At 32.6% G+C, this 12,848-nt stretch overlaps 1 protein-coding gene across 9 annotated transcripts in view; it reads right to left on the bottom strand.

Moving 5' to 3' along the window:
• Nav3 (neuron navigator 3) overlaps positions 1–12,848 on the bottom strand; it is an 813,909-nt gene that overhangs the window by 184,492 nt on the left and 616,569 nt on the right. For 7 of the 9 annotated variants that reach the window (XM_013072311.3, XM_087192477.1, XM_087192475.1 and 4 more), the window contains 2 exons: positions 3,404–3,472; positions 159–298 (listed from right to left, as the gene is read on the bottom strand). In XM_013072311.3, the coding sequence (XP_012927765.1) occupies positions 159–298; positions 3,404–3,472 (209 nt within the window). The remainder of the gene's footprint in view (positions 1–158; positions 299–3,403; positions 3,473–12,848) is intronic. The other 2 variants (XM_013072315.3, XM_087192476.1) reach the window with 1 other exon arrangement.

The raw sequence follows: 12,848 nt of genomic DNA, 5'->3' as shown, positions 1-12,848 counted from the left end.
TGAAGAAAAGTAGAATCCAGGAAGGGGCATTTAGGAAACATAAATGCAACATTTCCATCCCAAAAGCTATTGGATTCCTCAAGTATTAAATTTAGTGTGTTAACTCATGAGATGCATGGTAGACAAGGGCTTTAACAAGGTAACAAATGAACACTTACCTTTTTCATTCCCATTTGCATAATTTGGAGGCTTGTTTTTGTCAATGCTGTTAAAGCTCTGACTCCTTCTGTTTAGATTAGATGATCCTTGGGCCTTGCTGCTGCTGCCTGCGGCTGGCACCCGAGAGGGCCCAGGAAGTCTGAAATAGCAAAAGAAAGATCACATTGATATTATGTGTTTAGAAAAAAAGAGAGCAAGGGGTTCTGATCAGGAAAGAGTTGTGGAAAACCACAATACTGTATAGAAGGTTCTGAAATCTAATTAGCAGAAAATGGTGCTTTCCATTTCCATAACTAACTACAAGATCAGACTAGAAAAAATCTTTGTTTTACTTTTCAGGGCTGGGGATTTAGCTCAGTGGTTCCACCACCTGCCTAGCAAGCTTAAGGTTCTGAGTTTGATCACTGGTACCAAAAAAACAAAACAAAACAAAAAAACTTTTCAGTATGCATGCCCCAGAGCAATAACATAGAAAAATTAAAATAGGTGATGTCTGACTAAAAAATCATACTTTTTCAATTCCTGAATAATAAAATTTTGCCTTAAAAGAAGTATAACAATTCCATGTAAAGCAAGGAAAACAATACCATTTAATTTTATTAGGCTCACAGCATATTAATTGCAGTTGTTAAGTTGATCTTTTCATCTTTGGTAACTGATCCCTAAGACTTGTAAGTTAGTAAGAATAAAGTTACTGAACAAATGGAAGAAAGCAAATGTTTATTGAATATCTAAGCTAGTTTAGCTACTCTATGTAAAGCATGGTGCCAGGAGCAAGGGGAGAAATTAAATTATATGTGACTAGTCTGCCTCACAAAAAAACATTCCTGTTCAAAAATAAGCAACTAGACTTCATTTGGTGATCTTGCAAATGTGGCCACCTGATTACAGAGGACAGAGGACAAGAAAGGACGCAGGTTTCACAAGAAAAAACTAACTGTTAGCAGAATAATAATTTAACATATACCTATGGTGATAGCAGTTTCAGCTACTCTTTGTGTATCAAGAAATAGATGAAGAAATATATGGGATATATTTTATACCTAGAGACAGTACAACAGGATGTTACAAGGTACTGTTATTTTATTTGGTCTATAATTAAATATTAGATTGGATCTTTGACTTTTACCATTTCCCTTTAAATTTTTGATTATCAATTATTTCATATATTTATACTTAATTTTATTTTATATTATTGTCATCTTTTATATGCATATGTTCAATCCATATGAATAAAAAAATAGAAATTAGGAAGTAATGTTGCCATTCTACAATCTATTGAAAAAATGTATTGAAGGTTGCCAACATCTTTCCTGGTATTTGCTGCCACCATGTGAATGTACTGTGTAGTACTTTGAAAATTTTATTTGGAAAAAAAGACAAAAACAATCCAGAACTTATAAATAGAGCATTGAAATTTTTTACATCATTTTTCCACATATTTATAAAAATAACTTTTATGTTAGACAACAAAATTTCATAATCCAGTTGTTTAGTATTCCAATATTAACTCACATTTGTAATGCTACCTATTTTACTTCACTACATTATTTAACAATTCCAACACTTACAAAATATGAATAATTTTAAATAGTAACACGTATTTCAAAATAAAATAAGAAATACAAATACTAGATTTCAAAAAGTGTTCATTTCTTGGAACAATCAATATTTTCAAAATCTCGACTATATCTTAGAGTTTAAATACATATTTTCTCATACATGTTCTTTTCAGGTATTTTGCTAATCAGAGGTTATATCATGCATAAGATTAGAATCTCTTCCAAATGATTCCAGCATTAAACTTGTACTCAAAGAGCTCGTGAGTATAGTACAATAAACTCAGATGCTAGGAATTTTCAGTACCAGGGGTTGCATTCTGTAAAAAGAACTCAACATGCCCAGACATCTCAATCAAAATAAATCTGAGACATATTCTTCTAGACATAATCATAGACTTAGAAAGTTCATTCCACACTCACATGCATAAACAAATTTTGTCACAAAACTTGCTCTGCTTGCAATAAAATCTGACCCATTTCTAGGAAGCAATTAAAACACATTTTAATCTTTACTGTGACCCATGAAGCCTAATGATCTTCGGTCTGCAGAAGAACAAATTAAAACAAATTTAAAAATACATTTACTCTTCTCATTACCCTAATTTGACAGGCAACCAGAGTCTTCAGATCATTCATCAAAGTAATAAAAAGGGAAATGAGATGATGAAAAAAAGGAAAGAGAATAGGTGAGAAAAAAATGTTTTATTTAAACAAAGTCCTTAAAATATTTTACATGTTCAAGTATTAGAAGTAATAAAATTGCTCATTCTACACGGCAGGTTATTATTCCTTACACATCTTAATTTATCACATTTATTGTAATTTTAAACTAAATATCTTTGTAAAATTTGTCTTTCCAGAATCATCTTAACTACTGTAGAAATTAACATAGAAAACCAAGGTAAAGGGGAAAACACCTACCTCAGATCAAGGCATCAGAAGCAGTCTTTTTGGTCAAGCACTGTGTAATATGATTCATTAATGCTGTAAGGACTAATAAATAAGCCATCACTGGATACTTCCCAGTGAGAGAGAAAGTGCACTGAATTGCATAATAATCAGGTGCAAGACACTGGTGCTGTGGGGTGATTCATCTGTTTAATGCCACAATCACGCCTTCATCAATATAACATCAAAAAATCAAACTGTTTTCATGTTTTTATATATTATTATGTTCCCATGTTATTTTTTTCTACATATATTTAAAATACATGTATCTTGAAGTAACAAATTGAAGCTATTATAGAGAAATCATATAGGCTGCCCTGGTACACATTTTCCTGCCAAAATCAGCCAGCTCTTCTCAATTCTGCTTTAAAATGTGCAATAATTAATATGTGCCAATCTCAAAAAAGTAGTTCTAATCTTGTATTACTTCCAGATTCTGTGTATAGAGACCTTCAAAATATTTTTTTAACTTGTTCTGAGCCTGGGACCTAGATTTCATCCCAGGATATCAGTGTGCATAACTAAACTAAAATAGAAGAAGCCAAACCCATTTAATCATCTACCACATGCATGCTCATGCTGAAACTGTAGGAAAATCCACTCAGAATTCAGTACTCTAAATTTTTCTCTCAGAAAAATGTCATATTTTAAAAAATTTAGAGTGATAGGACAAAATATCACTGGGCACTCATTGAATATCACTAACAAGCAATAAATCAGAGACATTAACTGACCTAGTAGGCTTTTTCTGACTGGTTGCAATTCCACTGTGATTAGACTGAGTTGCATATCTGGCTGTCAGACTGTATGAGAAGAAACAGAGAAATTGAATTAAAGAGATTCTTTGAACATGGAAAGAAGGCACAAACTTACAAGAAAACTATGAGTTAATGAAATGCATTTGGAACACGTATAAAATATATAAAGAACAAATTAATCAGAAAATTATGGTAATGTAACATATACATCATGACCTTTGATTATGAAGGTAGTATGAAATACTGCAGCACACCCTTGTAATAAAATGTGCCATCACTAACTTTAAAATTATGACTGCATTTAACTAATATTTTTAATAGTATTATTTCATCTTATAAAAAACTTTGACCTTTGTAACTGAAAATTTTAGGGAAACTAAAGTTTCATTTACATGATAGAAATATCTCTCAATAAAATAGAAATGAAAAATATGAGATGAGCATCATTAGTTTGTACAGTAAACTTTTCTGATACGTTCTTTTAAACTAAACATCTTGAAAACCAAGTCACTGAAATACCTGGCTTATGTCTAATAAGTTCTTGTTGGTCTCTAGATAGAAGTTTTTAAAGGAAGTGAACAGTAAAAGATTTTTTTGTCTAAAGAAAGTTGTGTAAAAAATTGAAATTTAAGTGGAGTTAAATTCTTGAAGACCAAGCTTAACAAATACTCAGCCTCTGAGTATTTTTAAACAATATTTGTTAATGATTTTTGAAATCAAAGTCTTTTTTTTAAGACACACAAGAAAGCATTTACTGAAACCCACATTTGAAGAATAATACGTTATAACCAAAATGCAAATGTGTACATTAAATTGGTATCTGAATTATTAAGAGGTGAGGCATTAGTTTTCTGAAGGATACAGTTCAACACAATAGACCCAGTGCATGCTCACATATCAGTGGTGGTCATGGGCAAATGCCAGCATGGAGAATCACCTCTCAGGTGACTTATGATGATGCTATGTAATCCCAGTTGCTGTGCACCCATAGTCTGTAGATTTGGAGGAAACCACAACATGGGGGTGTGGGAATCAGGGCGGGAAGGGTCACATGGCCTCTTACTGGAATTATTCCAGTCACTTTGCTACCCAGAAGACTATATTTCAGTCAAGGGAAGATGGCTTAGGAGAGTAAGTTTTCTAAGTTCATTCTTACTCCTGTGGCTAGTCTGTCTTGGGAACTTTCAAGTCCTTAAAACTGCTTGACTTGAGAGAAGTACATTCTCACATAGAGGGAGTTCGCAGATTTACAGAGCACTTGTATTTCACACTTACCATGTTATGATATACACTGTCATTTGTCTATAATGCATTCTGTCTTTTAACTACAATGAACACTGAAACAACTGGCCACAACTGGCTAAACTATCTCAGTAGCAATAATGTCAGAGAGTAAGTGAAAAATATAAAATAAGCTATCTCAGTGCAGTGAGATATTCTATAAAAAATAAATTTAAAAATAAAACCACCCAAAGTGAGGAAAAATCTTTTGGGAACTTCTTATTTAACTTGCTGATCTGAGAATGAGTACCAGGTAAAGTTTAACTGTTGTCTTATTTTATACTTCCCAACTTAAACATAAATAATAGTAAATAGGATAATGAAGAAATGTGCTTTCTTCCAGTGAACTGCAGTTCCCCATTGATTTTCTTCCATGATTTTAAGGAAATACCACAATATGATTTGCAGTACTGAACTGGAAAAAAAGAAGCAACAAGATCTGTAGAGGGTAAGTGATTTAATCAAAATCAGTTTGGTTTTATGGCCCATATCCCATGTGTGTTTTACAATTTATTGAGAAAGAGTATGCTTCTTGTTGCATCTATTTTTGTATCAAGTTTCTCCACATTAATTCCCTGACATTTAGGTTTTTGCCTGCTTTCCTTATATTTGTAAAGCTGTCATCTTGAAGAACATCATACCTTTGTTAAATTTTGACTTCATTCTCTATATGTAACCATGTTGATCCCTCCATTTACTGAATCATATACAGGGTATCAACTAGCTTGCCTGATGTGTCCACCTCCATTCTTGTGTATTGTTTTCTTTTGCTCACCAGGCCTTCTTCCTTTCCTCAACTCTTTAAAAGCATGACTTTTTTTTCCTCACAAAGTGCATGTCCCTTTTTCTCCAACACTTTTATGTATTCTTTTGTTTACCAGTTTTTACTCAGATATATACTAAAATTCTACTCCCTAGAATTAACCTCTCCTTCACAGTCCAGGTCATCGATATCAGCTGCATACAAGACTTGTCCATTTACATCATCTTCAAGTCCACCATACCAAGTCCCCGTTTTCCTTCTTTTATCCCCAAGTTCTAATCTGTTCCTTCCCTTAATATCTTTTCTTTATTTGTTCACAGGATGACAATATCCTTTTTTAGTCATGTGGGATGAAAACTTCAAGAATTGACTTTTCTCTTTTCCCCTTGTAATTATTACCATGAGTAATCAATACCTATTCATCCTTTTTGAATTTACATAGATTCATTTGCATCTATGCTCTTCCATTCTAATCTTTATCATTCCTACAATACCTGTGGAGTAGAGAGGCATTCACATATAGAGTTGCTTATCCAAGTCATTTTCCAGAATGGATAATTAGGACCAGAAAAGGCCCAAAGTTCAGACTTATCCCCTGATATTATAGAGGAAGGAAGAAATGTCCAAAAAGACACAATAAATTTCCTAAAACATGTAGCAGATTTGCAGGATATTCAAAGTAAATATTAATACTCGAGGATTTCTGCAACATGTTATACACTTGCATCCTTATGGTATATTGCATTTGTCACTTAGTAAGTGTTCTAGTCAAGAGGACTTCTATTTTCCAAACACCAGTTTTTCTTTTTTCTTTTTTTATGCCTTTATCCTGCTATAATTCCTATGGGAATAATCTCTACCTGTGTCTATCATACCAAAATCTGTCTAATTTTCAAGAACTATCATAAATGACCCAAAGTCCATGTATTATTTCTTCATCAAGACCCATTTTAAATCTCTAGGTTTTCTAAATTACTTATTTACCTTCTTATAGAGTGAAAAAATAATTTAAACATGGCAGTTTCTTTAATGTAATAACTTCAATTTTTAGAAAGGATAGGATAATTTACCAAAAAACAACTTGAAGATACACTTGGAATTTTAAGTTCAATTTGAAAAACAAAGTGACTAGATGTTTTGTGATTTTTTAAAGGAATTAAAATTCTTGGTGTTTCTTTGACTTGATAAGATCATAGATATTGGTAGTCTGTCTGCTTTTTCTTATTAAAAGGGAAAAATAAAACAATTGGAAAACAAAATATGTCATGGATCAGCAAATCAATAGCATGTGTACAAATAAGTAGTACAGAGTCTACCAAAAATATATACATCAGGAAAAGAAAAACTTGTGTACATATTTTAATACTAAATTTAGAGGCATCATGAGATTAATACAAGTTACCTTTGACCTCTACAATTAGAACAGGTGCTCAAAGTGGTGGCCATTAGCTTCCATATATTTACTAGTACAGCAAACTTCTGAAATGTATACATATTTTTTTCCATGAACTCTGCATATTGTTAATACAATTCTAAGTTAAACAACAAAGACAATTTTTCAAAGACTTCTATTCTAGGAATATAATAATAGAAACACAGAGTACAAAACACTCAACATGACAAGTGATCCAATTTCTTTAACAATAAATTGTGAAAAGAGAATCAATAGAGAGAGTAGACTTATAGAATCTTGAAAGTACTTAAACTTAATTTCCATGTGTAGAATCTTATTTGGATGCTGACTCAAACAACTTAAACATTTCTGAGAAAAATTAGGAAATTTTAGCATCTAGATAGTGAATGAAACTAAGTAATACTAAATTTTAAAGTGTGATAATTATTTTGAATTGTGGTTACGTACGGAAGAAATTTTATCATATATATGTATCTTAGAATTTTTTATAAAATACTACGAAAGAATTGAAAATAATAGTAGAACTAGAGGGTTAGAATGATTGATTATAAGTGAAAAAAGGTAGGTTGTGACTTGATAAAATTCAAATTTAATTAATGAGTCCATGAGGAATTTAAGTGGAATTTAGTATGTTAAAAAACAAAAAGTGGAATAAAGAATATTTTTACTGTTATTTTTATTCTGAAGAAATTACTCTGTCAAGTATACCTGCCACAGATTTTTAATACATTGAAAAAGTTAATATTTCTTATAGTAAGTTTATTGATAGGGCAGTATCATCACTTCATGAGCCTCTGTACCACTACAGAGAATAAATAAAATGCATATTATTTCATCAACTAACCCACTAGTCTTATCAATTCTATTTATTTGTTTTTATGATCCTATGTATTAATAGGCTGTTATACCAGTGTGCATTTCTAACAGTTGCTTAGCATAAATGTCTGGCTTATTGCTACATAAGTCTCTACCACTCCCAAATGTTTAAAGGCCAAGAAGTAGGGTCTCCTCAGAAGAATAGTTTTGTTTTGTTTTTTAGTATTTTGCTGGCTCTTTGCATGTATTTTGAACTCAGTGGGTAAAGTGTGAGTTTGGCATAAGACTTAATATTGGTATTATATAATGTTCAAGACACTGTGTGTAAGTGTATACACACGTGCATGTTTGCTCATATATGTAATTGATTTAATTAGAAATGTATAACTTGCTAGTTATATCATAGCTTTGCTACCAACATGCTCTTATACCTCTGGCAGTGATACATGTTTACTATTCCATATTCTTTTTCCTCATCTGAAAAGAAGACAGGAAGACAACATGGGAGGCTTAGCTGAGTATCTGTGAGCAGTTATCCAAAATATAGTTATTATAGCAGTTGTGTATATTACAGTTTGGACCATAAAATTTCCCCACAGACCTGTATATTCAAGCTATGGTCCTCAGGTTGGCACTTTTGGGAGATGGTAGAAACTTTAAGAAGAAGGAGGTCTTAGGTCACTGGGGTGTGTGTTCAAAGAAAATATATCTTAAATTGTGGTTCCCCATTTTTACTAACCACTAGAAGCTCACTACTGAAAAGGTGATCTGCAGGCTAGTAACACTAGAATCTCTTAGGACCTATTAGAAATACAAAATGAGTGCCCATCTCAGACTGTTTCAACTAGAATCTGTATTCTAACTGGATCCCTAGATAATTTCTGTGTATAATAAAACCAGAGAGCTGGGGATTTAGCTCAGTGGTTTCGCTGCCTGATGCGCAAGCGCAAGGACCGGAGTTCGATCCCCGGTACCAAAAAAAAAACAAATCAGAGAAGCCATGTTATGCAGTACATCCACAAATGTCTACTTCCAGGGAGGAAACAGGTAAACCTGTCAGGCTGAGCCACTTTTCAGCACTCCTCTTCCATCACGCCGCTGCTCCAGATGGCACCAGCTTCATTCCAGAAATCCACGTTTCCCTTAGCTTCCTGAATACAACAAGCACATCTCCAGCTCCTCTTCTTTCAAGAAAATAAGTTTATATATTATTCTCTCTCACCATATTGTATGCTATATTCATGGGTATCTTAGACATCAGCCAATTTACTCCATCATTCCTTTTATAGCAAATGTATGTTGTAAATTCTAAACTCAATCCTAAATTTCAGAAATTGTTTTCTAAATATTTCCTTGATGTGTCCTAGATATTTTACATAAACTATATAATAATTTATCAAGATGAATAACTGTCTTCTAAACAGATTATGCTGTACCCTAGGAGAGTGCTTAGTGTTCATTTTTATACCCTTAGCCTATACCATGGGTTGGTATTAACTAGATAATTGATTGACTGATAAATTTTCAAATGATCAAACCATGCCATGTTCTGTCTTCATCCTCTAAGCAAGGTAAATTTTTCCAAGAATGGGATTACCAGTATAATAAAAGAAACAGAATGATAATACTCTGTTATATTTTTAGGTGACAGGCATTTTCTTTTTTATTCCTCACAACATACCTGCAAAGCTGATATTATTTACACATCTGACTGACAAATATGAAAATTCAATTTTTTTACATAAATTCTTGTATACAAATAACCCATTTTTTAAATTACAGTGCTAAAATTTGAATGTGTCTGTTAAGTTCTATAATTCTGTGTGGTGTTCTACCTTTGTTTTCCTAGAAGCTGATTATCAGTTGTAATACTTCCACACTTCTTTGGCCTAGCTATCAATTTACTATTTACTATTCCCTGTGGATTTATGAAACTTCCCAAATATTATGATAATATTTTTATACTGCCTAGAATATACCTTCAGTTTCAATAAATCTTTTAATAGATATTGTTCAGCATTCAGAGAGATATTAACAATTTCATTGAACATTTATCTGAAAATCTCTACTAATGAAAACAATAGTAAAGGGTAAAATAATTTTAGTGTCTAAGCAACTGCTCTCATGGTATCCAAAGAATATTATCATTTATTCTTAAAGCAACATTTTAATCAAGACTAACAATATGGTATGTGTTTTATAAACTACCCATTCTTATGTCCTTAATGAGTCACGGTGATAGTTACTTTCTTTGAAGCCTTGTGGTAGCCTCACAATCTTCGTCCATGATTGAAAAAAGCCCTAGTTTTCAAGATCTTCTCATCAAAACTTTGTTAAGAAGAGAGAATAGTTCAATAGAGAATTTTTGTACAATTTTTTTTCCTTTTTAGTTATTCTAACAGGGGACTTCCATGCACAGATAAAAATATACATATATCTTATTAGTTAATTTTTAACCTCGAGAATAAAACTTGTCCAAGACGTAATGCACATATGTGGTTATAAGGAATTACGAAAATATATCTGAACCTCACGCATGCATCATCTTCATCTCTTGTCAAGTTTCATCCAGAAATCTCAGGTGGCAGTTAATATTTGAATTGTCTCAATTTGTATTCATTTTCTGTGGCTATTAAATTTTTTTTCTTTTCCCAGTCATTCATTCTACAACTACTATCTTTACACCTACTTTTTGTCCAATAAGAATCTAGAGAGCCACATCATCTTGTAAGGAATTTGACATTTAATTGATTGCACAGCAGAACTACCAAAAGGCTTTAATTACAGAATGATACATTCTCAGATTAGATCCATCCTTATTTTTGACACATAAAGGAGGTATAGAGGGGGGGAATAGGCTTGGGAAATTTAACAAAAATGGAAACAGGGAGACCAAGAAGAAGATCACTGCTAGAATTCTGGCAAGATTTAATGAGGGCCTAAGTGGAGGCAAAGGCCCAGAAAATAAAACCAAATGATTGAGGTAAGCCAAAATAGTGGATATTATAATTTTAAAACTGGGAAAATATAAAATAACTTCTAGGCCTCTGGCTTGAGTTGTACTACGCAGTTATATAGGAAAGAATATAGGAAAAGGAAGTGGGGCAGTCCTGGTGTAATGTATAAAGAGAAAAAAAAAGTCTAGAGTTTGATTATGCATTGTGTCAAAAAGTAGGTTTATCTGCAGAGATGACTGTTAAACTATAAAACTATAGCTGTTAAAATCATGTATATTGTATTTGTCAGATTTTCTGATGCTGGGACAAATTCCCCAACATCCATAACTTAAAGAAGGAGAAGTTCATTTGGCTCATGGTTTTCAGAGGAGTCAGTACATGGTTGGCTGGTTCCAAGGCAGAAACATCATGGTGGAAGGCCATGATGTTTAAAAAGTTGCTTAGTTCATGGCAGCTCGGAAGTAGAGCAGGAGAAAAGCACCAGATAGGAAAGGGCCAGAAACCTTATACAGTACCAAAATTACACTTCCATGACCCACTCTGATATAACTGAAAGTATGCTTTACTAAGCCCACTGGTGGCTCCCAAACCAATCAAGTGGACATTTAAGCCCAATCATTACATATACTAATTTATGTACTTTTTATAAAAACAATGATTAGATATTTAGTGGAAAATGTGTTCACTCCAAGCTTACAAGGAAAAGCACAAAAATATTAATGGGAATGTAGAAACTGGCACATTAAATAATTTCTGTGAAGAAATAAATTGAAAGACTGTTTGGGTAATAGAAAAGAATCTAGAGCAAGATTGCTTTAATGGAACCTCAGCTCAGCTGCTCTCTGACCCTATTTGCTCAACATTTAAATGAGGGTGGCTGCTTTTACCTACATGAAGATTTTATGAGGATTCAGTCATATATCACTTAAAAGAATATCTGGCAGAAATAAATGTTATAACCATTGAAATGAAAATGCAGTGGAATTCAAATGTACACTGAATAATCCTTGGCGGCTCTGTAACTATATTCAGGAATTTCATACAATGTAATATTCTATATTTCAGAATCCCTAAAATGACCTCTTCCACCTGTATTTGGTAATCTTCCCAGTACCACATTCTTTAGAGCTCATCTATCATTTTGATGATACCATATCCGTACTCAAAAGCACATAAGCATGACCTGGAAAAGTACAGTTCCTAGGCCATTAACCATGGTTTTAGGTTGAAAATTACTTTGGGAACATGCTCTTTTGAAAGTAAATAGGTTACATTGCCCCTCTAATTTTTCAGAATATTATTCACTTTTCTTGCATTCTAAAGTAAAAAACATAAACCTTTGTAGGACCTAGCTTTATAAAGAATGATCAGAAATTTCCCTAATAGGATATCCAAAAACCACCATTCTCAAAATTAAACACAGGATAGGCCTTCCAGAACTTATAACTCTCATCACTGTACATAATCAAAAAAGGGTCTTAAAGTCACAATTTTTGTTTTATTTTGTGATCTAGTGATTAGATAAAATTATATTTTGATATTTAGTGTGATACAGTATATTTATCAATATAGTATATTTCAACAAGACTTTTGTATTAAATGTATATTCTAAAGTTCACAAATAATTTTAAAAACAAGAAAAAAATGTCTTAGAAAATGAGGTATCTAGTGGCTGGCGATTTAGCTCAGTGGTGCCACCACCTGCCTTGCAAGCAGAAAGTCCTGAGTTCCATACCTGGTACAAAAACAAAAACAAACAAACAAAAAAACCCCCAGAAAATGAGTTATCTCTCAGTAGGAAAACAATTTGCCTTTAGGAAGGTAGTGGAGAAAGCTACATTGTAAAACAAACAAAATCATATTCTTCTTGTTAGTGTCTATCCATAAATGTTCCCCTGAGTTTTGTGCTGAGTTCTTCTTTCTCTTACCTTGACAATTATTTTCCTGAGAAAACTCTTGTTTTTCTATTGTTTTAGTCAATAAAAAATTGATAATTTAAGTTTTCCACATCTGTGTGTTTGGCCCTGGCTATACTCCAAGACTAGAATCACAGCTAGACATCATTATCCAGAAGTCCCCTTAAGTCTCAAATCTCTTAAATCCAAAGCTGAACTTTTATTTGCACTTCCTTCTGCTTTCCTTTCAGTATCATCTTTTTCCATTATTGTACTATCATGCTTTTATTCTTCA

The sequence above is a fragment of the Heterocephalus glaber genome, unplaced genomic scaffold (assembly GCF_053883595.1).
Source record: "Heterocephalus glaber isolate CG9 unplaced genomic scaffold, H.glaber_assembly_v1.0 deba00001571, whole genome shotgun sequence".
NCBI classification, from domain to species: Eukaryota; Metazoa; Chordata; class Mammalia; order Rodentia; family Bathyergidae; genus Heterocephalus; species Heterocephalus glaber.
The sequence above is the reverse complement of the archived record's forward strand: the minus strand, read 5'-3'. Positions and strand labels throughout refer to the sequence as shown.